At 40.3% G+C, this 27,553-nt stretch overlaps 1 protein-coding gene across 3 annotated transcripts in view; it reads left to right on the top strand.

Moving 5' to 3' along the window:
• LOC149228946 (uncharacterized) overlaps window positions 1–27,062 on the top strand; it is a 96,928-nt gene extending 69,866 nt beyond the window's left edge. For all 3 annotated transcript variants that reach the window (XM_089378426.1, XM_089378425.1, XM_089378427.1), the window contains exons 5-7: window positions 25,911–26,090; window positions 26,250–26,405; window positions 26,608–27,062. In XM_089378426.1, the coding sequence (XP_089234552.1) occupies window positions 25,911–26,090; window positions 26,250–26,405; window positions 26,608–26,784 (513 nt within the window). In that variant the 3' untranslated portion in view covers window positions 26,785–27,062. The remainder of the gene's footprint in view (window positions 1–25,910; window positions 26,091–26,249; window positions 26,406–26,607) is intronic.
• Window positions 27,063–27,553: the final 491 nt, after the last annotated feature.

The raw sequence follows: 27,553 nt of genomic DNA, 5'->3' as shown, positions 1-27,553 counted from the left end.
AGGGGAGCATGTGGATGGAATCAGTCAGCGGTCGGACAGAACGAGTGGTCGGGATAACTGTTTGATCGGATGCGGCTTAAATGCATAACACGATGGATAACATAGGGAAAAACACGCGAATGATTGGGAGGGGTCGACAACGGAGATGAAGGGACAGATGAATGAACATAGAGCGTAGTAGCGGAACGATCGTGTGGCTAAGGGTGTCGGGGAAGATGGCGAAGACCGAATGATGCAAAATTGTATGAGCAATGAATGATGGTTGAACAATGCATAGGCGCTACAACAATGGCTGGCTCTGATACCACCTGAAGCATTAAAACTATGTAACAATTATAACTATATATATTAATGATTGAATGATGGTTTTTTTACAAGCAAGACCCTGGCTTAAATAAGCTCTTGGGCACCTTTTCGAGAAGGGGCATGATCTTTGTTCGTGCCCCAATTACATATTAATTAATTACATAACAATGTAACATTGTTATCATTATTCATGTATGGGTTAAAGTAAATGCGAAATTCCTCTAGGGACATTGAATAAGTGATTTAATGCATGCGCAGTACTTGAAGAGAGTGGGTGAATATTCCTAGAGGCAACTAATAGCTTTTAAGCCTCAAAACTTCATCGCTTTGGCAAATTTGAAGTATAAATGCCTATTGACCTAGTCACTGCCCTTGGAGAGGCTAGCAAAGATTAATTAGGGCTCCTTAGCTCACGAAAAATTTCGATTTATGTGTTCTTAACTCCATTAAGCCCAAGCAATAAGGAATTGATCCTCGTATTTGATGAGCGTCATCATTGGGTAACTATATGGACCTTAATACGCCTCCAAGCTTATGAAAATCAACTCTTCTCATAATTCCTTACATGTTTTAATTATATTTTGCTTAATGAGATGAGTAAAAGTAAGATGTATGTCTAGTGGTCTAATGTGCATTGGTTGCAGGTTTTTGAGAGAAAATCATAGCAATTTTGGCTAATTAAGGGCAGAAACTCGAATGAGACAAGGAGGAGAGATTATAGGAGATAAATCCTCATTAAATCCTCCCTCATTCGAATATTCTTCAATCAAATCACACTAGCTCGGAGTTGCAAGCAGCTGAGTCATGGAGATCATAAGCAGCCGAGCCAGTGATAGTTAAGAGCCAGTTCATCTCGAGTTTGGGAGCCAAGCCTCCCTAAATTTAAGGAAGTTGTTGGAGACTTCAGTCGTATAAATAAAGAGGCCTAGAGTCTCATTAGGATTCAGATTTTTTATATAAGAGCACTAAGCATTTTCGAGTTCAAGCTTTGTGGCAAAACATTGTTATGTAATTTTTCTGATATCATAATGAGAATGAACATTTCTTTGATCCAGCACTAAGTTGACTTAGAGGGCTAAAGCTCTTGGGTTATGGCCCAACCCTAGGAGCAAAGGCTCCTCTTCTTCTACTTGTATGTGTAGGTTATTTCATAGATTAAGTGTTGAATTGGTTTTAGCATTGTTTCATTACAAGTAGTGGTGAATTTGATTAGTTTGCTTCCATTTGTGCATTGCTTTAGCAGTTGCTTTAGAGAGATAAATGAATACCAAAAAGGTTGATTGCAGGTGGATTTGGCCTCACTCCTCCCTTCAAGGACCATGGTTTGAGGAAAAACTCCTATTCAGCCCCAAAAAGACAGAATTATGATTTCTTATGGAATTTAGGGTTTTCTGCTACTTGGGCCAGCATCTTTTTAGTTTTCAAGAATAGGTTTCAATTGTCATTTCTGATATCTTCAGCTTTGTATTAGATCTCGTGGTGCTTCACAATATTTTGCAAGTATTTCCATGCATGAATTAGGTAACTAAATAATGAAATTCTGTTTTTCTTAAGTTGATTAGAAATCTTCCTTGTTTGAAATGATTCATTGATAAATAACAATAATGTATGTATTGTAGAAGTTTCAATAGTGCAGGAAGATCTCATGCCAGCAACCCCAGCCTAATGCCATCCATCCATGATCACCAAAAGCCACTAAGTCCCTCAGCCAATTCATCATTCCATAAGGACAACTTTCCAGGTTTGTTGAGCAAATCCAGCCATCTTACAAACTTTGGTTTGATCTCTAAGGAAGTCCTAGCCACCCCCTTACCTTGTTTCTTCCATCATTCACCTTCCCTAAGCCCTATACCACCTTCCAAGTCACCCCTATTGCTCTCGGCTGGATCCTGTAGGAATACAGGGGATCCTGTAGGAGCATTAGGACATCTTGTAGGAAGCATTAGGACATCTTGTAGGACGACCTATAGTGGCCTGTTTTGAGGCTGATTTGTGGAAAAAGCATCCAGGAAGATAGGAGAAGACCCCTACTTGCCTCCCAAGCCATCTGACCTTCTATCACCATCTCTAACCCACCTGCCACATCACCAAGAAGATTTAGCATTCACATTTTCACAAAAAAGGACAAAAAGGGAAAAAGAGTTATTGTGTTCATTCATATGCACAACAGTAGAATGTTTGGTTATTTTAGATTGCATGCCTAGGACAGTTAGGATTACACACATGTTAGCTTAGAATTCTTCTGAAGCAAGCTCTCTTAGCAATTAGTTAGATGAGTGGTGTGTTTAAAGCATTAATTTCAGTCTTTCCTTACTGTAGTAGACAATATTTCAATTCTCCCAATTAGTGCAAAATTCCCTTTTCTTCATTGGTGATCAAATTCCTTTTGAATCAATAGGAGGTTGGTTTGAGAAAACCGTAGTGGTCTATCGCCAGCGTAACATTGACAAAGAGTGGACCCATCACATCTACTTGTGTATACAACACTGTCACATCCAAATTTGTACGAACCCCTAGTTGATAAAGCAATGTTGGTAGCCTTAGGAGTTGCAACATTATTGCTGCAATACTAGTGCTCATCACTTTTTGGCGTCGTTGTCGGGGAGGTGTCTGAGTAAGAGGTGATTTTTGCTTTCTTTCTTCCATTTCTTATCTCGTTCATTCTGCTATTAGCTTCATTTCCGCAAGAGTAATTTTAAGTTGGTTTGCTTTCTTTTCCATTCTGCAAGTGAGATTTCATTCAACAGTTAGTATCCATTTAGTTTGTTATTTCAATTCTGCCATTATTTTCAAAGCTTGAAAAAAACACAAAACAAAACAAAAACACTTCTTTCATGCCTCATAGGAATAGGGATAACTTAGGAAAATTTATGCCAATTACCCCCACCACTTCAAACAGCCAACCTTCCCTCTTCTTCGGTGGCTGTGAATTGGAGGACCCCTTAGGCGAACAACCAGAGGGCGAACAACCAGAGATTTTTGAAGAACCTACAGGGGGAGCAGAAGAAGGAGAACCCATTCCAACTGACTTAATCGCTGAAAATAGAAATGACAGAGGAGAGAGAAAGAATTGAGGGTGTTTTTCCCATCAGAGAAACCAATGGGGATGCCAAGATGAAAAACATAAGCCCCTCTACTCTTCCTCACTTCCATGGCCTGACCTTAGAAGATCCAGATACTTTCTTATTTGAGTTCGCTGTCATATGCAAAACTGATGATTACACCACTAATGATCAGAAGTTGAAATTATTCCCATCCACTCCCAAGGATGCAGTGTTGCGCTGGTTCATGGGTTTACTTGGGGATAACATCACAACCTGGGCTCAGATTAGCAAGCCTTCAACAATAAGTATCAGGACTACTGCAGGTCCAAAGACATTAAAGAGGAAAGTTTTAGAATGACCTTGGGGCATAATGAATCCTTGGAGGATTATGAGGAAAGATTCTAGCTTAGCTACAAAAGGGCAAGGTGCACACTTAATCCTGAGTCATTGAAGCTAGTCCTGCTTAGGGGGTAAGGGAAGATCTTCTAGATACCTTAAACCTGCTAGTAGGAGGGACATCTACCAGCTACCCTATGATGATATCAAGATTGTCTTTAAGAACCATTCTAGGGCAACTAGGAAAAAGGGTAGGGGTAGTCAACCAATGGCCAGCTCATTCTCTTCCAACACATCCATAAAAGGTGAAATTGGAAATATGTTGGAAGATTTCAAGAGTGAAATGCTGCAAACTCTTTCCCTACAGATGGACACTATGCACATCAAGAGAAAGCAGGAGGAAGCAGAGAGAGCATTAGCCATCTTCTGCCCTAGATGCACAAGGAGGCACCCTAGGAATGAATGTCCATTAAACCTTATAGAAATTTGCTCGGTCTGTGAAGAAAACCACTCCATAGACAAGTGCCCTTCTCTACCTGGACTAAAAGTTGTGTATCAGGGAATTGAAGGGGTGATTGAACAACTCTGCTACATAAATCAAAGGAGGCCTCATGGGCCTCGACCATACCAACAGGGCATGCAAGGGTCATCCTATGCATATTACAACCCTAACCAAAACACATCCATTCCCTCTTGGGGGCCCCCTGCTCATCCCTCCTAGTCTACACCTTCTCCTTGGTCTTTTGCACCTCAGTACCATTCCTAGTCGACCAACCAGTCATTTCAGCCATACACTCCTCCGTAACCTCAGTGGAATGCACCACCCTAGGGGTGGAGGCCCCCATACAAATGCTCTAGCTTTATTGCCTTCACCTCCTACTCAACCATAGCTTTTACACCCTGCTCCACCTAAACAACCTCAGATGCTTGCCTAGCCAAATCCGAACCCGAACAACAGACAGGCACAACAGGTATATAGTGGAGAGACATCCTACCTTGCTTATGCTGTGGAAATTCAGGAAATCAACCTAAGGTCTGGGAGAGTATTCCCCGACAACCAACCTCCATCTCCACCTAGGGAGAGTGAGGAGGAAAGAGAGGAGAGTGTGCCTAGAGTGAATGCACCACCATTTCCTGAAAGATTAACTCTTCCAGTCCAGCATACCCTAGAAGAGAATGAACTTCTGGGTGAATTGAAAAATCTGTGTCAAAATTCCACTTCTCCAAGCCATTAAGGATGTACCTATTTACAACATACTGATTAAAGAGAAGTGTTTTAAACATCCAGGGAGGCGGAAAAGAGACACCCCTACCATTAATGTCATTGGACAACTGTCTAACTTAACGCTGGGGCAGGTAATTTGCCCAAAGTATTTAGACCTTGGAAGCCTTGTACTAGATGTGCACATCAATGGTACCATTGTCTCACACACCTTGATTGATCTTGGGGCAGCCATTAATGTGATGAATAAGGACACCATGCTCAAGCTAAATTTTCAGGGTTCATTAAGAAACACCACAACAGTCTTGCAACTTGCAGACCATTCCACAGTAGCCCAAGAGGGGATTGTTGAGGATGTCATGGTCTCGTTTGACTACTGGGAGTACCCTGTAGACTTCCTAGCTCTCCAGCCTAAGGCCAAGCTTAATGGTTATTCTCTCATACTTGGGAGGCCTTGGTTAGTCACTGTCGATGTCTACATCAGCTGTAGGGATGGAAATATGACTATAAAAAATGGGCATATGTCCAAGCAGTTGGTCTTGTACCCCTCTTGCTCAGCCATCTCTAGAGCATGATTTACCTTTATGGCTAGAAGAGGAGGAGGAGGATGAAGTTTAGTTAACCCAACTCTATATGCTAGAAGTTGCCATGGGACGAGGACATCCGAATGAAGATGATTTGATTGAATAGATACTCCAAAATCCAATTCCTAGCACCTTGTCCTTAGAGGAAGTAGTAAAGGGAACCAAGAGAAACCATCAGATTGATCTATGCTTAGTTGATTCAAACCCTACTCATGTCAAGACAATAGAATTCGGCCTTGAAATGAAGGGAGTGCACCCAACAAATTTATATCAAAGAAGGTTGCAAACCAGTCTGACAACCCCGAAGGAGAGTGAATCCAACTCTCAAGGATATAGTCAAAGAAGAACTGCAAAAGCTGCTGGATGCAGGATTCATTTACCTTATCTCAGACAGTGAGTGGGTTTCTCCTTTGGTGTTGGTTCCAAAGAAAAATGGGGAGTGGAGGATTTGTGTCGATTACAGAGTTAAACAAAGCAACAAAGAAGGACCATTTCCCTCTACTCTTCATTGACCAAGTGTTAGATGGCCTGGTAGGGAAAAAGTTTTTCTTTCTTAGATGGGTTCATTGGGTACAATCAAATCTAGATTAGCCCAGAGGACCAGGATAAAACCACCTTCACTTGTCCTGGGGGTACTTTCGCTTATAGGGTCCTTCCTTTTGGCCTATGCAATGTCCCTGCCACTTTCTAGAGGGCAGTACTGAGCATCTTTGCCGAGCTAGTCCATGATGCAGTGGAAATTTATATGGATGATTTTACACCCTATGGGTGTGATTTCCAGAAGGCTCTCTCTAACTTGGGTAAGGTGCTGAACAAATGCATTGAAATGAACTTGTCCCTTAGCCCTGAAAAATGTGAGTTTTTGATGACTGCAGGGACTGTTCTAGGTCATTCAATATCCCAGAAAGGACTGTAGGTGGACCCGAATAAGATAGCCATCATCCAAAGGGTCCCACCTTTGCAAAAACAAAGGGATGTCAGAAGTTTTCTAGGCTTAGCTAGATACTATAGGAGATTTATAAAAGACTTCAGCAAGTTAGCTTCTCCTTTATTTGGGTTATTGGCCAAAGACTTTGAATTTTTATGGTCAGAAAGCTGTCAAGAGGCCTTGGACACCCTAAAGGACAAGTTGACTACTGCACCTATTCTCCGAGGCCCAAATTGGGCTCTTGCTTTCCACACACATGTTGATGCCTCTCACAAAGCCATAAGAGCAGCTCTAGGCCAGATATATGACAATCTACCTTATGCCATTTACTTCATCAGTAAGAATCTGTCAAACGCCGAACTAAACTACACAGTGATTGAAAAGGAGCTCCTCGCTGTTGTGCATTCATTGAACAAATTTAGGCATTACATTATAGGTTACCAAACATTTGTACATACTAACCATGCTGCAATTAAATACTTGATGAATAAACCTGATGTAAATGCCCGGATTATTAGATGGTTACTTTTAGTGCAACAAATTTGATTTAACTTTATTGATAAGCCTGGCAAAGAGAATGTTGTTGCAGATTTTTTATTTAGATTGATTTTCCCTGCAGGGGAGGAAGGAATGGTTGATGGCCAGTTACCGAATAAACACTTATTCGCCATTTCAGTTCTTTCTCCATGGTTTGTTGACATAGCAAATTACTTGGTGTCTGCACAGTTTCCATCAAATTTGTCCTCCAAGGAAAAGAGCAAGATTGTGAGGAAGAGCGCCCCATTCACTTGGATTGCAACCTCTTCAAACTAGGCCTGGATCAAATTTTGAGAAGATGTGTCAGGAAGGAGGAAGTATTTGACATCCTTCTAACCTGTCATGATGGGCCTTGTGGGGGTCACTTTGTAGCCAAAAGGACAACATTCAAGGTGCTACAAGCTGGTTATTACTGGCCCACTCTTCACCAGGATGTGAGGACATATACTAGTCAGTGTGATCGGTGCCAAAGGATGGGGAAACCTACCCCAAGCAATGAAATGCCTCTGCAACCTCAAGTGAATTTCGAGCCATTTGACAAGTGGGGCATGGATTTCATTGGGCCCATTGACCCTCCATCTAGGCAAAAGCAGTACATCATTGTGTGCACTGACTATTTAACCAAGTGGGCTGAAGCCAAGGCCATCAAAGCAGCAACAAAAGAGAAAGTGGTTGAGTTCTTAAGGGAAAATGTATTTTATAAGTTTGGGTACCCTAGAGAACTGGTCACTGATCAAGGCAGTCAATTTACATCTCACATGATTGAAAATTTGTTGAGCTAGCACAAGATCAAGCATAGAACATCCACTCCTTACCACCCACAAGCTAATGGGCAAGTGGAGGTAACCAACAGAGCGCTGGAAGGCATTTTGACCAAAGTGATTAGTAGTAGCATAAAGGATTGGGCAGATAGATTAGTTGAGGCCACTTTGGCCTACAATACCACCTGGAAGACCACCACTGGATTCACTCCTTATGAGCTTGTCTATGGGAAGAAGGCTCTGCTGCCCATTGATTAGATCTTACGAGGGCACAACAAGAAAGATTGCTCTAGCTGAATTGGTTAGATGAATTTAGGATGCAAGCCCTCTTGCACACAGAGGTGACTTAAGTTCAAAGGAAGATTTGGCATGACAAGAACATAAAGGACAAACAGTTTCGAGAAAGTGATTGGGCTTTGTTTTATGATTCCAGATACAAGGATTTTAAAGGCAAATTAAGGACTAGATGGTTAGGGCCTTATGTCATAGAAAAATGTCATGATAATGGTTCAATACAGATAAGAACCATTGATGCAAAGACCATCCCTTTACTTGTCAATGGGTATAGATTGAAGATCTATAAGAAGCCCTTGTCAAAGCAAGAATTCATCTATGGCATCAGCAAGATAGTGATGGTAGAGGAGAAAGTCTCAACTTCTACCCCATCAAGTCCTTGAAAAAGGAAAAGAAATAAAAAAGAAAAAATAAAGAGACTCGGATGAAAACTTCCATGAGGCCCCTGAGTCCCACTGTTGGGTTGAAAACCTCTTGAGGCGGCCCATTGGTGTTGAAAAGAAAAGATAAAATAAAAAGATCTCTGGGTGAAAACTTCTTTTGAGGCACCTAGCGCAAGCAGCTAGGATGAAAACCTCTTGGAGGCAAACTAGTTGTTTTCAAATGAGAGAAAAAATAAAAAAGGAGAGAAAAGAAAAAGTTTGAAAATGTTGTTTGCAGGTCCGTAGGAGGAGGATCAACACAACTTGAGAGGAACAAACGGACCTACACAATCCATATTTTCATTCCTCCATCTCATATTCTTCATTATTTCATCAATCCTTCCATTTATGAACTCGTCCAGCTCAGTTTACACAGGTTCTGTGTTTTCTACAGGATTCCCTGTAATCCTACAAGATTCCCTAAAAACCTATAGGAGTTTCCTGTAGGAATTACAATGGCTTTGGAATCCCAAGAAAAGTGACCCTAGAGCAAGGGGATGACCAGCTTGTGTCAAAAAAATAAATAAAATAATCACTCCACCACATCATCACCATGCCTTTCATCACCTTGTTACCCTGCATCCATCCAATAAGTCAATTCAAAAAAAATAAATATACAGTTTTCAAAGAAGAAAAAAACAAATAGAAGAGGGTGAGAACAGAGGATAGAGGGACAATACTTGAGGGCTATACCTCTCACCTACCATTCACAGGAACCCTTCTCTACTCTTGTCAACAATCCTCATGCTCCAGAACTGAAAAAAGGTATGAAAGTTTAGGGGAGAGGCAGCTACAGGACATCCTGTAGGTTTCTTGTAGGAAATCCTGTAGCAGCCTATCCCACAAAGGAAATTTCACAGGGTTGCAACCATCTTCAGCATAAAGATTCCAAGGTTAAGGAAGCTCCTCCAGAGCTTAGCAGTAGCAGCAAGATTATCAACATCACTCTCTAGTAAAAATATGCAGCAAATACACAACACAGGGACATCATTCTCCAACGAGCATCATCATCAAGGCATCTTACCCACAAATATGTCATCTTACTCATGCTCTCTTGTTAGCACGATATGATAAAAAATGTAGGATTATGTAAGAGTTGGTTTTATAAGAAAAGGTGGCCAGTTAACTTGCCACCTTCGGCTAGTCGACGAGGAGAAAACAATTAGACCACTCTACATGTGGCAGCAGTGAAATAAGAAGAAAAGGAGATAATGCCAAAAATGGTCAAGTTATGGAGGAACGAAGTGGGAGATGATTATGAGGTGAGTGAAATGATAGACTGATAGTGGGACCAACGGTCCAAAAAGAGGTGCTTGTACTTAGATAGTCAGCACACCATCCCACATGATCATCCATATAAGGAAATAAAACACTGATTCCCACACTAAAAGAGCATTAACAATCTCGAGAATTCATCGAAAAGAGGATTGCCTCAACCTTCTTGAAGTAGCACCTACAGGAGACAGTGAGCATTTTGCAGCGCAGAGGCACCTACAGGATCCTACGGAAAACCTACAAGATCCTATAGGAAGACCTACAAGATACAGAGCAGTCATCTACAGGATTATCAATGGGCATTAAGGGAGGAGAGATCAAAGGTTGTCCTCATCAGACAGTAACCAGTGAGGTAGGAGCTATACCTTCCCATATTTTCCAGTTAAAAAAAGAAGAAAAATCCTCCATTTGGTTAAGGAAGTTGCAGTCTAGGAGAATTATATTGCAGAGTTATCATTTAAATCTCTCACCCACTAGAATTCTTGAATTATATCCATACAAGCCTCCACAATTACCAGCGAAATATGACAGGGGTTTTAACAAGAGGGAACCCACAAACAAAGTAAGAATTTATCAACACCCTCCTGTAGTAGAAATTGCACAAAACACAATTGGATGGGTTTCTTTGAAAGAATAAGAGGATACGATGACGAGGTGGCCAGAGACTTTGATCTATCACTCATATCCCTCAGTAGGACCCATGCCACTGTTGTGGTGAAAGGCTTATTAGTAGAAATCACCCCTTAGGTTATAAGCAAAATCACCACACTCCCTTTAGGGTTGCCTTAGAGAAAAGAAGATAAGGGTAACAACACCCTTGTAAAGAAGAAATTCTTTTTGGAAGGGGAGGAGGCAATGGAGGACAAAAATGGGGTCAGAAGAGAAAGCCTTCCATAACCGTGGAATGAAGTTAGTTAACACCTCATTAAATATATATCAGGTGAAGGGAGATACAATGTGGTGTATGGATACCATTTCAGACTCCTGCAAGAACTGAGATTTGGAGCAAACACACCTCCTCAAAATAGGTTAAGTATACCCTACTTTCTTCTTCAATCACTGATCGATATGAGCATCAAAATGCAGAAGGGAAAACAACAACAACTAGCCCATCATGGGTTGATCAAACTTATCCTATAAGATGCTCTACAAAACCTAAGACTCCCTATTACATGGACAACTTTTAGAGACATGCAAGCAGAGGGAGCGATTTAAGCTCTTGAATATGACAAAAGCCCCACTGCTAGTGAGATGGATGAAGAAGCAAAGGGAGAAAATGAAAAGGAAACAGAGGAGGAAAAAGATGAAGAAAAGAAAGAGGAAAATGAAGAAGAGACAAAAAGAATAAACAAAAGAAGAGACAAATGAGCAGAGTGAGGAACTAGAGGAAGAAGAGAAAGAGAGACAAGGATGAGGAGGAGAATTGAAAAGAGGAGACAGAACAAAAAGAAGAACAAAGGTTTACAATTTAAGACAAAGAAGGGGAAGAATCATCAAGGGTATCTCCAAAACCCACATAGAAGGAGGCACCAACTGCTCTTACTGCCCTAAGCACACCTATAAAGTCAAAAGGAAAAAGACAAAGACAAACCCCACTGTACTTTAGGACAAGAAAGAGCACAAGGATTAGGCAAGGAAGACCTCAAACACCCACCAAAACTCCTATTGTTATTGAAGACTCACCAAAGCAGCGACAACAGATAACTCATCTTGAGAAAAATCAAGGAGAAGGATCATCAGGACAAGCCTCTCCCAAATCTCCCATCACATATGTTAGGAGGCTTGTCACAAGGTCTTCCTCATCAAAGGGAAAAGGTCTCCTACAGGAGACACAAAAAGACCTATAGGGAGCAGAGGCCATCCTATAGGAAATTATGTTAAACATACAGGAAAGTCAGAAAATGGACCAAGAAGGTATCACTCAGCAAGCAACAAAGAAGGAAAACCCAAAACTTAGAGAGCCTAGTCCACAACCCAACCTCAATTCTTGCTATGGGTTCATTGAAGGGGGTAGGGTTATCCCACAGAAGTTTGCCATCCCCTTATTCTTTGAACTTGAGAAAGAAAGGGCAAGGACACATAGGTGGATGCAAATTGCCAAATCAAAAGGAGTGGAGGATGTAGGCCACAGGGAGGAAAAATTGAAAGAGATGGGCATAGAACTGAGCAACACAAGGGATAGAGAGGCAATGATGAAAGCTCAGTTATAAGTAGAGAATGCATGGCTAAGGGGACAGTTACAAGAAAGGGAAAGCCAGTTGGAAGCTATGGCCAATTTATCCTTAGAGGCAATCCAGTGCAGGATGCCAACCAAGTCTTATGCCTTGTATCTCAAGGAATAATGGCTACAATTCCAAATTAAGACTTTAGCACAGAGAGGCACTATGCCCTTCCAAGACTATAGACAATTCATTGATCTCTGTGATCAAAGCACCTTGGAAGATAGAGCAAAGATGTATGAGTTTTACCTACACAACTTGGCCTTGACAGATTTGAATGTGTGGGACCCAAATTCAAAGCTAGGAGACTTGCAATTGATGGCCTTAGCATCATGGATGAATCATGAGGAGGCGAGAGCTACAGAGATGAAAAAGGTAATGGCAAGAGAAGAGACAAAACCACTTATGATCAGAGCTGAACAATCCAATCCAATGGCTGTCATCAACACCCACAACTTGATTGCAAATGATCCTAAGCTTGCACCTAGGTACCTTGCTGCACAAGAGCAAGCAGTCACACACTTTGAAGACATGTTCAGGTTGCTAGGAGATGACAACATGCAAGCTTGCCAAAGGAGATGGAACACCTTGCCTTACAGCCTGAAAATCAAAGAATACCATTCTCCTCAGAGAATGAGAGGCACTAAACAAAACACCCATGTACAAGCAAGCTCTACAAAGACTCAAAGTCAATTGGATTGGCTTGAGACTCAGTCCACCACTGCTTTTAGGAATGTTGGAAGGAAGGAAAGAAGAAGAAGAAAGAAAGCAATGGGAAGAGATAGAGAGCAAGGCAGGATTTTATTCACAAGAAGAAGAAACTATAGTAGAAGCATGGGATGTCAGGGAGGTCACCAGAGGATGAGCAACACTTTCAGTAGGGGGTGATGACGAGCCTCATCATTGGGTAACTATATTGACCTTAATACACCTCCAAGCTTATTAAAATCAACTCTTTTCATAATTCCTTACATGTTTTAATTAAATTTGCTTAATGAGATGAGTAAAAGTATGATGTATGTCTAGTGGTCTAATGTGCATTAATTGCAGGTTTTTGAGAGAAAATCATGACAATTTTGGCTAATTAAGGGAAGAAACTCGAATGATACAAGGAGGAGAGATTATATGAGATAGATCCTCGTAAAATCCTCACTCATTTGAATATTCCTCAATCAAATCACACTAGCTCGGAGTTGCAAGCAGCCGAGTCATGGAGATCATGGGCAGTCGAGCCAGTGACAGTTAAGAGCCAATTCATCTTGAGTTTGGGAGCCAAGCCTCCCTAAATTTAAGGAAGTTGTTGGAGACTTTAGTTGTATAAATAAGGAGGCCTAGAGCCTCATTAGGATTCAGATTTTTGATGTAAGAGCACTAAGTATTTTCTAGTTCAAGCTTTGTGGCAAAACATTGTTATGTAATTTTTTTGATATGATAATGAAAATGAGCATTTCCTTGATCCAACACTGAGTTGACTCAGAGGGTTGAAGCTCTTGGGTTATGACCCAACCCTAGGAGCAAAGGCTCCTCTTCTTATACTTGTATGTGTAGGTTATTTCATAGAGTAAGTGTTGAATTGGTTTTAGCATTATTTCATTGCAAGTAGTGGTGAATTTGATCAGCTTGCTTCCATTTGTGCATTGTTTTAGCAGTAGCTTTAGAGAGATAAAGGAATACCAAAAAGGCTGATAGCAGGTGGATTTGGCTTCTCTCCTCCCTTCAGGGACCATGGTTTGAGGAAAATCTCCTATTCAAGCACCAAAAAGACCGAATTCCAATTTCTTATGGAATTTAGGGTTTTTTGCTACTTAGGCCAACATCTTTTCAGTTTTCAAGAATAGGTTTCAATTGTCATTTCTGATATCTTCAGCTTTGTAGTAGATCTCATGGTGCTTCACAATATTCTGCAAGTATTTCAATGCATGAATTAGGCAATTAAATAATGAAATTCTGTTTCCTTAAGTTGATTAGAAATCTTCTTTGTTTAATATGATTCATGGATAAATGCCAGTAATGCATGTATTGCAGGAGTTTCAATAGTGCAAGAAGATCTCATGCTAGCAACCCCAGCCTAACCTCATCCATCCATGATCACCAAAAGCCACCAAGTCCCTCAACCAATTCATCATTCCATAAGAACAACTTTCTAGGTTTGTTGAGCAAATCCAGCCATCTTACAAACTTTGGTTTGAGCTCTGAGGAAGTCCTAGCCACCCCCTTACCTTGTTTCTTCTATCATTCACCTTCCCTAAGCCCTATACCACCTTCCAAGTCACTCCTATTGCTTTTGGCTGGATTCTATAGGAGCATTAGGACATCCTGTAGGAAGCATTAGGACATCCTATAGGACGACTTGTAGTGGCTTGTTTTGAGGCCGATTTGTGGAAAAAGCATCCAAGAAGATAGGAGAAGACCCCTACTTGCCTCCCAAGCCATCTGACCTTCCATCACCATCTCTAACCCACCTACCACATCACCAAGAAGATTTAGCATTCACATTTTCACAAAAAAGGACAAAAAGGGAAAAAAGAGTTATTGTGTTCATTCATATGCACAACAATAGAATGTTTGGTTATTTCAGATTGCATGCCTAGGACAATTAGGATTACACACATGTTAGCTTAGAATTCTTCTGAAGCAAGATCTCTTAGCAATTAGTTAGATGAGTGGTGTGTTTAAAGCATTGATTTTAGTCTTTCCTTACTGCAGTAGACAATATTTCAATTCTCCCAATTAGTGCAAAATTCCCTTTTCCTCATTGGTAATCAAATTCCTTCTGAATCAATAGGACGTTGGTTTGAGAAAACCATAGTGGTCTATTGCCAACTCAACATTGACAAAGAGTGGACCCATCACATCTACTTGTGTATACAACACTGTCACCTCCAAGTTTGTACGAATCCCAGGTTGATAAAGTAAAGTTTGTAGCCCCAGGAGTTGCAACATTCTTGTTGTAATACTAGCGTTCATTAGTATCCCCTTGGTGGTCAAATTTTCCTCTCTTTTCTACACTTTTCAAATTCTAGGCCTAACCCTAGATGGTCACCTAGGTCATCAAGCAAAATTTTTTGTATCCATCCAAACACCTTGAAAATTGGTCCACAATTGTGTTGGGGTCTTCTCAAGTCATCCTCCAAATTTGAGCACATTTCGACGGTGGAATCCCGAGATATCGCAAGCCCTAGCTCAAGGACCGTTTCTCTCCCTACGCTGATTTGGGTTAGTGTCCTCATTTGGATCATTGCATTCAAATTTCAAAGGAAGATTAGCCCTTTGATCCTATTCTCTCCCCTAACTAGGTCAAGCCTCTCCTTGGTTGATCAACTCCATACGCTTGACCTAGTTTGGGTCCACTTGGGTTCTTTGTGGTCCCGTAACTCTACAACTCAAATTCCACAAGGATTACATAGAATCCATACCTCTTCAAGGATCCTTATGTCTAAGAAGCCCCTTGTCAAGGCGTATTCTCCAAACCTAGGCTCAAGTGTACTCTTAGCCCTTCCTAGAGAGCCTATCGCCTTGCTTCTCAAGCAAGCAAGCTATTTAATTCAATCTCTCCTGTGAATAGGCTTTAGGAATGACTCTATATCTTATCATTGACTCATCTATTCCTGTGATTCCTCTCATATTGGGATTCCTCCCATCGGTAAAAATCTGTAAAGAGCAGGGAGCCTTAGCTGAGGTGACATTGGGATATCGCTCCATTGTTGCCTCTTGACCTAGTAGTTGCTCTATAGGATCTCCTCTTAGGACCCTTGCTAGTTTGAGCGGTAATATTTTTGGCGTCGTTGCCGGGGACACGACACGTGTGTTTTGTTTCCCATACGACATATTGACATATCATTATTGGCGACTCCAATGGAAGAACGAAGCCTTAGTTCTTCATTGAACTTCAAAGTTAATGCTTGTAGGGTGAAGCAAGCATCTATCGAGGCATTTTAATTCACCCCGACGACTCCATTCTAATCCTAATATGCAAAATCATGAGAAATGGACTATTGTAAAAAAGAGATTAATCTTGGTCCTACATTTGCAAAACTCAGTGATCAAGACCTTCAAGAACTACAAAAGAATGTGGAGAAATATGATGAGTTTTATGAAGATTTATTGGAGAGCATGGATAAGGAATTCATGCTTAGGTTTCATGGGTCAACACAAAAACAACTCTACGTAATGATGTGTGCCTATGAGAAGGATCCTAGCCGTCTCTTTGACTTTGCATGCCTAACTTGTGCTTTTAATATTCTGACTGACCTAATTAATGAAAAATATTATAATCAGTCGCAAATCCCCACACGATGTAATCTATTAGATGATCAAGGTGATATTGAAGAAGGTTCAAGTGTGAAGGACCATCATGAAAGTAAGGAATATACGGAAGAATGGGATCCACCTAAAGAAGATCATGATAGCCATAATGCCACAAAGGACCTTCAAGATGCACACCTAAGGATTGAGAATGTGCATGACATGAGTGAGAGCCCCATTGAAGATCATAAGGATGAACACGATGAAATGGAGGCTTACATTCAAGAAAAGGGGTTTGAAGATATGAGTAGTGTAGAAGATGACATTTCTCATTTCTTGTGCATTAATGAGGGAAAATGGGATGTGGGCATCCATTACTTTGATAGTGACTGTTATGAATATAATTCATAACAAGTAAATAAATAAAATAAATGTAAATATTAAATAATCAAATTTTGATTAGGTTAAATAGTCATTAAGTTAAGTGAAAATGCATGTTCAAAAGACATGCCCAATCATGAAATGGCACTTGCTTAGGTATATATATGCGGGTCCTCATTGTAACATTCATCACTTGTACAATTTTATATATAATAAATTATTATTACAAAATACCTCGTGTATTTTTACATTTTAGCCTATAAGCTATCAGTTTTTATGCTTCAGTAGTATCAGAGCCATGGTGCACAATATAATCATGCGGGTCTTTGAACGTTGTTCGCGACACAATGTGCCATTACGTTCACGTCTTGAATGTGTTGAGCAGTTTAGTAAAATTAAAGAAGCATTTCAAGGTTTAGAAAAATCATTTGCAGAAGCTAAAGGATGTCGAAAAGAAATTGATGATAAGGAAGATAATAGCGACAATGAAGAAACGAAAAAAGATCAAGATGATGATCCAAATGAAGATGATGTGGATGAGGACTATCTTGAGAGACAGGAAGAACAATATCATAACAATGAGGAAGAAGACATTGATTATGATAAACAGGAAGACATGGAAGAAGCAAAAGAAGATATTTTTGAAGATAATTATGAAGACGACATATTTGAAAAAGAAAAAGTGGATTATGGGGAAGAGAAAGAAGAAAATGTAGGAATTCCTATTGATGGGAAAGAAGGTCCAACAGATGTCTGTGTCATTGAATTGGATGGAACAGTTGGGGATATTAAATCAATGCCATTCATCGAGTCTTTGTGTCAACTGTCATATTTAGTTGGGCCAGTTGGACCCTCAGCTGTTGTTGTTTCCAGTCTACCATTAAGTAGCAAAAACTCATACAATAAGAATATTAAATGTGGAGCAAATGATTTTTCAAGGTTGATGAAAGCAAAGCTTGAACGGTCTAAGAAGCGATAATTTTTTAGAAATTTTGACATAATTCAGCCAAAGAATGATTTCGAGTTTGAAAAGCGGGATTGGCTGACTGATGAATTACCAACCGGTACCAAATTGATTATGGGGTTGAATCCTCCATTTGGTGTTAAATCTGCACTTGCAGTATCATTTTCCCCGACACATGGTGGCAGTCACGTGCTTGTGGTTTCAGATGAAGAAGGGGTTTTTAACCTTTTTAATACACAATGTCGGGTGCCTTCTTATTTTTCCTGTCAAATTGACACAGAGGATGCTAGAACTGAGCTATGGAGGGCTCATAACAATGCCATCTTTGATATTTGTTGGTTAAGGGATAATATCTGTATCTTGATCGCTTCTGGAAACCATAGTTGCTACTTTATTACTACAGGATCGATACAACTTGTAAAAAATATGTCCAAGAGTTACAGAAAGCGGGAGAGAAGCCTAAGCCCAACGGATGTAGATCACACTGAGAAGTATGAAGAAATACTAGAAGAGTTTTTCTGCTCAATTTCAAATAAATTCATCTTGGATCATGTTAGAATCCCCAACTCTAACTTCACCTACGATCGGAAGTCGGTAAAACATCTGCACAAGCCACAAGATGTGGTTCCCGATCTGAGAATGAGAACTATTATTGAAGAATGGATCTCTCATTATGATCTCAATCCTCCCTTCCAATTTATCTCCAACCAACAGGACCTCGTGGCGGAATCGATCTTTATGGCACAACAACTCAATGAGGACCTCTTCCGTGAGTCCAGGACATGCTCGACACCAACCCGTGCATGTTGGACGATGGAGGCGGCGTTCGTTGTGTGGCCACATTGTTATCGCACCAACATGAAAATCCGTCCCCACTGTCACGACCTCCATCTAACAACTGCATCCCTGTCAGCCCATCGCTTCCACTGCCGTTGCCATGGAGTTTCCCCCACTGTTACGACCCCTTCGTTCGCCACTACCCCTGTCCGCCTTGACTCCCGAATCATCATGAAAATCCATCCCCACTGTCACGACCTCCGTCTGACAACTGCATCCCTGTCAGCCCATCGCTTCCACTGCCATTGCCATCGAGTTGCCCCCACTGTTACGACCCCTTCGTTCACCACTACCCCTGTCCGCCTTGACTCCCAAATCATCGTGACCGCATGGGCATTGAACCAAAGACTGACCATGGCCTAACAGGGAATTCGGTCCTTTGGGCCACCATCTCCGTACGTGACTCCCAACCAAGTCTACCGTTCGACCCATTGACCATTCTCTTGCGGGAAAGAAAACATTGTCGGTCGGGTGTTGTGATACGTCACACCCTCCAAAAAGACGGATCACTAATTAAACATTGATATATATATATATACACACACACACATTTAAACTATATACATAATTAAATTTATATAAATTGATTAATTAAATTAATTAATTTATGTAATCTGATTAATCTAATTTATTAACTATATATATATATATATATATATATATATATATATATATATGTTAAAAAAATTCAGTATTAAAAAAAACAGTATTTAAAAAAATCAGTGAAAAAATAAAATTAAAGTGGAGATAGAGAAAACCCTAGCTTTAAGACAACTATTAAACGAAAATAAAATCAGAGCTATAAAAAAAAATAAAAATCGATAACCCTGGATTCAAGACAGTGTTATCAAGCGAATTATACAGGTAGAGGTGCCAATGGCGTCGAGTTACATATGTTGAGATGACAAATGCTAACTGAAGGAAACTGCCGACAATAAGCTTTGAGGACAAAGCTTCTGAAGGAAGGGGCCATGTTATGAATATCATTCATAACAAGTATAGAAATAAAATAAATGTAAATATTAAATAATCAAATATTGATTAGGTTAAGTAGTCATTAAGTTAAGTGAAAAAGCATGTTTAAAAGACATGCCCAGTGACGAAAGGACACTTGCTTAGGTATATATATGTGGGTTCTCATTGTAACATTCATCACTTGTACAATTTTATATATAATAAATTATTATTACAAAATACCTCGTGTATTTTTACATTCTAGCCTACAAGCTATCGATTTTTATGCTTTAGTGACCCTATTTGTGACATTGACACAAAAAAATGAGGTTGAAATTCATTCTCCTTTTCTCTAGGACATTACTCATTATGATATCCCTACTCACACCATCGAAAGGGAGGATTGTGGTTTTCCTTCACGTGAAGATGGTCTACTAGAAATGGGGAGGCCCCATTCATGACACCGATGATGACACTGGCAAAGGCCTTGTTTTCCCATACCTTCTCCAAGATCCTGACTACATAGCTACATTATCAACGAACTCTCACCTTGGCCATTCTCACATTGGCACAACTATTGATGATCCCTTTCCCTCTCCTAGGCAAGATGCCGAGGAGGAGCTATCCATTAGATGCACCTTTCCTTCCCCCTCATGTTTTCAGGATTGTGAATATGATCGTCATGAGCAACTTACCACTTGTGTCATCCCATGTCATCAGTCTCCCTTTCCTCCCAATCATGACCTTATGGCGGCCATAAAGCATGATATTAGTGATAAGGGACCATGATGGGGATGATATACCTGAGGTTTCCATCCATCAAAGTTTTATGAGCTTGATTGTTGATCTCTCTCTCTTTTGGTTGGAAGAAAGGATCCTTTATAATAGATTACATCCCTATCCTCTCTCTTCCCCCATGATACTCCATGTGTGGTTAGTTCATTTTCCTGCCTCTTGCCCTTGTGACCTTCCATTTTTTCTTTCCTTCCCTTGCCTATGGATCTGTTGCATGAGTAAGCAAAAGGGTTGTTTTCGTATTCACTGGATGATATGTTGGTTGCATTGATCTATGATTATACTTAGCATTTTAGTGATGTAACATGCATGTTAGGGTAGGATGCATTTCATGATGATTTTCTCATTAGAACTAACATCATATGACATTATCATGATAGATTAGCTGCGTTTAGATTTAAGTTGCATAAAAATAATTTTATTTTCTTGTTGATTTTATGGTCTAATATTAAGCATGGGTGATCATAAGACACCACAAGAACATGTTGCCCCGTGTGGTTTGTCTTTGATATTGTGCAGGTAACAAGTTTGCGGTACCAAGAGATTGTTGGTGTTCTCATGACCTCTCGTTCGAGTAGTTTTTCACACTGTTCCAAGAGCTCATGTCCCAGTTGGAGCCAAATGTTACCCACCACCTGTGTGTAGTGTATATAGGAAAATTATTTTCTCTTAGATGGTCCTCAACCGACAACCGACAACCAACAACCCTTTGCAGCCACTAGATAGGTCGATGTGCCATTATCTCAGCCGCCTGAGCCAACCACGTGGTCACTCGCCCACTTGTTATGAATGTATGTTTGAAGGTGCGCCTCCCGACCCTAAAGGTATGGCTTTTCATTGGTATAGATGAGTAATTTTCCTTACTTGTCATGGGCACTTTTGGGCATGGATTGGTTGGGGAATTCGGCGGAAAGAGTGGACTAGGTATGTACTCTTGTTTCCACTGCCTGATTTCATGGTTAGCCTTGTATCCTAGTCCTGTGGGATCGTAAGACACCACAAAAACATGTTGCCCTATGTGGTTGGTCTTTGATATTGTGCAGGTAACAGGTCTACGGTACCAAGAGATTGTTGGTTTTCTCATGACCTCCCGTTCGAGTAGTCGTTCACACTGTTCCAAGAGCTCATGTCCCAGTTGGAGCCAAATGTTACCCACCACCTGTGTGTAGTGTATATGGGAGATTTTTTTTTCTCTTATATGGTCCTCAATCGACAGCCACCAACCCTTTGTAGCCACTAGATATGTCGATGTGCCATTATTTCTGCTACCTGAGCTAGCCACGTGGTCCCTCGCCCACTTGTTATGAATGTATGTTTGAAGGTTGGCCTCCCAACCCTAAAGGTATGGCTTTTCATTGGTATAGATGAGTAATTTTCCTTACTTGTCATGGCAGTTTTGGGCATGGATTGGTTGGGGGATTCGACAGAAAGAGTGGACTAGGTATGTACTTTTGTCTCCACTGCCTGATTTCGTGGTTAGCCTTGTATCCTAGTCTTGTGGGATTTGCTTTATTGGCTATTAGCTTTAGGGTTGACACTACGTGGAAATCTTGATTTTGGTTGTGTGGTGCCGCTTCCCGACACCATATATATCAACCCCCTTCGACTCATTTTAGCCCGCTCATCTCTTTTCCCATTCGGGTCCACATGTGTCCACTGGGTCTACATAGGGTTGGCTTCCCCCTCCCCTTGTCCACACCTTGGGTCGGGCCTGGAACGATGCCTGAAGGTTGATGCAACTAAAAAGAAAAGAAAATGCATAATTTGGCTACTCTCAACAAGAAATGTACCACAAAATGCAAAAGTTGGCTGGGACATACAAATTTAACACTTGGGAAAAAACCAAACATGAGCTCTACCCCTTATCCATGGCCATCACCGTGGTTCCTATGGGCCCTAGATGAGCCCCCTCCATCATTAAAGAACCCATGATTGTCCCAACCCCCGGTGGGTGATGAATTGCCCCACCTGAAGGGGGTATCCACTATTATATATCACACAACATGCTCTCATTCCCTAGAAACCTGAGTAGATATGAAGAAAAAACAATCAAAGGCAAAAGGTATAAGAAAAAGGGTGGAAAAACAAAGGCCGAGGTAACTCATGTACCACGATTTGCTCCCTCCTACACTCATATACCCAAATGTGGGTTCTCTTATTATAGCTACCCTTGTACCATGTGGTCTGGATGAACCCCTTAATCCCCACTCCATTCCATTAGTATATCATTTGCCACCTACCACTTGAGGAATGTACCATGGACATGTCACCCCCTTTAAAGGTTGAAACCACCTAATAGGGTCCTTGATTAACCCCTTATTGAGCTTGGAGACACTTGTACATGCCAAAGCCTACTATGGAAGGGCATGCCACCATGAAGTGCCCCATTGATTCCATGACTTGTAAGCTCTTTTACTTGATTATTCTAATGATTTGTTGTATTGGAGGGCAAGGGGACACATTGGATCTTATGCAGGATTGCAGGTGGGTCTCCATTTTGGACTTGGTCACCCTATACGAGGTCCTAGCTCTCTAGAGGGCCACATTGGCACTTGTAGGGTGAGCATTGAGAGCCATGGGCCTCCACCATAACAGAGAGTACTTCATGGATCCCCAACACTACTTGTTGATTGCTTGTGTTCTACCTTTTGGATGAGGATGATGCACCTGGTTCACCATGCCAAGTTGGCTCCACACATGCACCATACACTTGGCAGATGTTCCAAACTTCCAGGGTACAAATGATGTCTCCCGCTGTAGAGAGAGGGCTTATGTCATCATCTTAACCCTTACAGATGGTCTACAGGGATTTTCGATCCACTTGGTGACCCATGAAGATGTCCTTGTGCCCTCACACTCACTTGGGAGCACCACGGGTTCTTGCTTGGAAAACAAGGGGCTAACCACTTGTCCATTATGTTTGGAGTCCAGCGTTACATCATGGTACCCCTTGGACTTCATTAGGCATCCTCAAAGGCTCAACAACTCACTATATTTCCCTCTGCGCTCTTGAAAGTATTGTTATTATGCACACTATTTTATTTTAGGGGCATTATTAGTCCAAATTAGGCCATTCGAATCCCTTAGAGGATTGTATAAATAGAAGTGAGATGATTCATTTTCATCATCATCACTTGGATTGGATTAGTATCTCCTGAGAGATATTCACACTTTTTGCTGGGTGAACATTTTGGAGCTTTCTTGATGCACTATGATGTTTGGAATTTCACTATTGTCTTTGGAGCTTCTTTCTAATGCAAAGTTGATGAATGTATATACTCTCTCTCTCTCATGTAAGTCGAATTTTCATGCTATTTTTATTATTTTATTGGTTTACTGCATGTTATTGTTATCATTATTCATTTATGGGTTAAAGTAAATGCGAAAATCTTCTAGGAACCTTGAATAAGTGATTTAATGCATGTGTGGTACGTGAAAAGAGTGGGTGAATGTTCCTAGAGGTACCTAATAGGTTTTAAGCTTCAGAACTTCATCTCTTTGGAAAATTTGAAGTATAAATCCCTATTGACCCAGCTGCTGCCCTTGGAGAGGCTAGAAAAGATCAATTAGGGCTCCTTAGCTCACGCGAAATCTTGACCTACTTGTATCTTGACTCCATTAAGACCAAGAAATAAGGCACTGATCCTTGTATCCCTTTGGTGGTCAAATTTTCCTCTCTTTTCTTCACTTTTCCAAATTCTACGCCTAACCCTAGAGGGTCACCTAGGGCATCAAGCGAAAGTTTTTGTAGCCATCCAAACACCTTGAAAAATGGTCCACAACTGTGTTGGGTTCTTCTCAAGGGGTTCTACAAATTTGAGCACAATCCGACAGTGGAATCCCGAGATATCACAAGCCTTAGCTTGATAACCATTTCTCTCACTAGGCTGATTTGGGTTAGTGTCCTCATTTGGATCATTGCATTCAAATTTCAAAAGAAGATTAGCCCTTTGATCCTATTCTCTCCCCTAACTAGGTCAAGCCCCTCCTTGGTTGATCAACTCCATACCCTTGACCTAGCGTGGGTCTACTTGGGTTCTTTGTGGTCCCGCAACTCTACAACTCAAATTCCACAAGGATTACATAGAATCCATTTCTCCTCAAGGATTGTTAGGTCTAGGAAGTCCCTTGTCAAGGCATATCCTCAAAACCTAGGCTCAAGTGTACTCTTAGCCCTTCCTAGAGAGCCTATTATCTCGCTTCTCAAGCAAGTAAACTTTTTAATTCAGTCTCTCTTGTGAATAGGCTTTAGGAATCACCCCGTATCTTATCATTGACCCATTTATTCCTGTGATTCCTCTCATATTGGGACTACTCCCATCGGTGAAATTCTGTAAAGAGAAGGGAGCCTTAGCTGAGGTGACAATGGGATATTGCTCCATTGTTGCCCCTTGACCTAGTAGTTGCTCTATAAGATCCCCTCCTAGGATTCCTGATAGTTTGAGCTGTAACAAGACCTTTAAGGGGTGGGCCTTCTGTTGTAGTAGTATATTTATATATATATTTTTAATAATTTATTTACGTGTCTCAACCTTTTTTTATGTTTCATTTGAGTTAGGCTTTCCTTTATTTTATCTTTTATTTCTTCACGAGACCTTGCTGGATGACACTTGATAGGTTGTTCATAAGTGGGAACTGTATTTTGTATGTGGAAGAGATGATGGTATGAAGATAAAAAAAATGTTATGTGTGACCCTGATATGGATATGCCATTCACTTTGATTCTTAGCAGTACCTTTTGGCCTAATTCAAGACACACTGTCCAAGGATAATCATGGCTCCCCATGGTAGACAAGGTATGGTAAAATGGTAACATCTTTACTGAGTTAAGAGTGGTAAAAGTTCAAATCTAACACTTAGTATTTTCACAAGTAAGAAACCATCTGCACTTTTTTGAACCTAGGAAATTTCACATAGAATCATTACCAATTGAAGAAGATATGATGGAGTCATATCTGCTAACACATATGAGGTGAAGAGTATAGGGGACAAGAGCTGATATCATTGCAGGATTAATCTAAAAACAGAGGTGTATGTAGCTAGAACAGGTACCTCATACATACACCAACATTACATTCGATAGAGTGTGTCTCTAAGGTAGTTACCCTGAAGGGGCAACACCCCCCACTGCAACTGCATGTAGACAAACACACGTGGACAAGAAGTGGTGAACACACCATTGGTGAGACTTGAACCTAAACACACATGTGGACCATAAGTGGTGAACATGCCATTGGTGAGACTTGAGCCCTGGTGGTGGCAATAATAGTGCCCCAATTTATCTGACCTGGCAAAACCCATTTGGCAGATGTTTTAGAAATTATTGTGTCTGTTTTATCAGATTACTAAAATTTGACAAATAGGCATAAGTGATTGTTTCTGGTTGTTTTCCAAAAGTTCCAGACCCTTCTCGGTTAATATTTTCTGCTTCTTTCATTACAACTTACACTACAGACTTTAGACTGTATTTCTTCACTCTTTAAAACTGTTTTCTTAGTGTCTGTTTGTAAGATGACTAATTTAAATGAGAACTGTTCAGTCTTGAATGCCTCTTTGTTTGCATAATATATCATATCCTTCTGGTTATTGAGTGTTTGTTTGCTGAAATGTTAGCATTATGTTTATATTTTGTATCTTTCATGAGAAGCTTTTGTATTCTTAATGTTAAGTAATATCAAACAAGTATGCTTATATTTTGTATCTTTCATGAGAAGCTTTTGTATTCTTAATGTTAAGTAATATCAAACAAGTCTGCTTGCTCCTATTTTTACAAAGTCTCAAAGTTCTTTATCATTTGATATGGCAGGGTGCACTGGAGTACAACAGAGAAATAGTAGACTATTTTAAGAAAAGGGGCATTTCTGTGATTTTGTTGTTTAGGCGTAATCTTTTACGACGGTTGATCTCTGTCTTAGCGAATGCCTATGATCGCAGTGCAAAGCAACTGAATGGCACACACAAGTCCCATGTCCACTCAAAGCAAGAGGTTTGTGGGAAAGGATTAAGAAACCAACATTTGTTTTCGTAGAATATTCTACATGTTTTGGGCACAATAAAGGCATTACATCTTTGAAGCTACGTATATATTCAGGATTTTCTTTGACATAGTAGTGATAAAAAAAGTTTCAATTGTCATGTTTTGTAGGCAGAGTTGTTGGCTGCATATAAGCCACTAATCAATGTGACCTTCTTACAAAATAACCTGCATCGTGTAGAGGAATTGACACATGATGCTGTGAAGTTATTTAGAAGTACTCATCATATATTACTATACTACGAGGACTTGATCAAGGATCAAAGGGTATTTTGACAGCATTGCTTTGAATAATTTATATTTGAGTTAATATCAGTTTATATTCTCTCTATATTTCCAGATAACTGCTATTTCAATTCTCGTGCTATTTGAATGAACCCTAGTTACAAGGATAGTTTTGTTTATTGTCTTTATTTAGCTGAAAGAGTAAAATGAAAGAAATCTCACTTCATTTGTTGTTATGCATCAGAAAATGATAGATGTTCAGGAATTTCTCAAAGTGCCTCCACGTAAACTAGAGAGCAGGCAAGTGAAAATTCACACACGGCCACTTTCGGAGCAGATTCTGAACAAGGATGAGGTACACAAAAAGCTAAAGGGTACAGAGTATGAGATCTTTTTGAAGGAGACTGATTATGAATCATGATATGTGAATCCGCAAGAAGGTGGATTGTATGTTAAAACTGATTGTAATTAGCTTCTTGTGTAAAGCAATTATATTCATTCATTTTTTCTAGTCAAGGCTATCTGAAGTCGTTCCATTTATAACAGGCAAGCTGGGATGTCTGTTCCAGCTTATTTTCTGCAGATATTCTAGGCCAATCATTTATAGGAGCCTACGTGTGTGGTCTCTCATTTGAAATTGTAAGGTGTTCCAGTGGATTTTTCTTTGAGAATCAGTGGAATAAAATTTCATTTCATTCATTGTTCTAACTTCTGAGTTCTCTAGAGAAACCTCCAGAGAAAGATAAGTCATCCATTTTCAGAATAGGTGGTGTCGATTGCCTGTTACAGTTTGGTTATTTTTTTTATTTTTGACACATGCGGTTTGGCAAGGTTTTTAGTCTATGGAAAGATTCAGAAAATAACGGCAGAACTGAAACGTTCAGCAAATGCTGTGTATATTTTGGCTTCTCTATAAGGTCATGTTTATGTGGGCAATGTGTGCTTGTACGTACTCTTATTTTCAAAGTTACACATCTCAAACTTGACAAGCCAAATCTAAGAGTCAACTTGCCGCTTGAAAAAGCTCCGCAGACTAAAAACATATAAAACATGGAGAAAGGGAGAATTCCATGCCATGACAAACACTTTCTTTAGGCAAGAAAATAGAAATAAGCTCATCTACATAGGCAAATGAAAAAGTAAGCAGTTTATAAACCAGTACAGTAAAAGATGATAATCTAAAAACTGAT

Source organism: Pinus tabuliformis, chromosome J (assembly GCF_031772625.1).
Source record: "Pinus tabuliformis cultivar Carrire ecotype Pingquan chromosome J, CPIR1, whole genome shotgun sequence".
NCBI classification, from domain to species: Eukaryota; Viridiplantae; Streptophyta; class Pinopsida; order Pinales; family Pinaceae; genus Pinus; species Pinus tabuliformis.
Note: the sequence above shows the minus strand (reverse complement) of the source record. Positions and strands in the feature narration are given on the sequence as shown.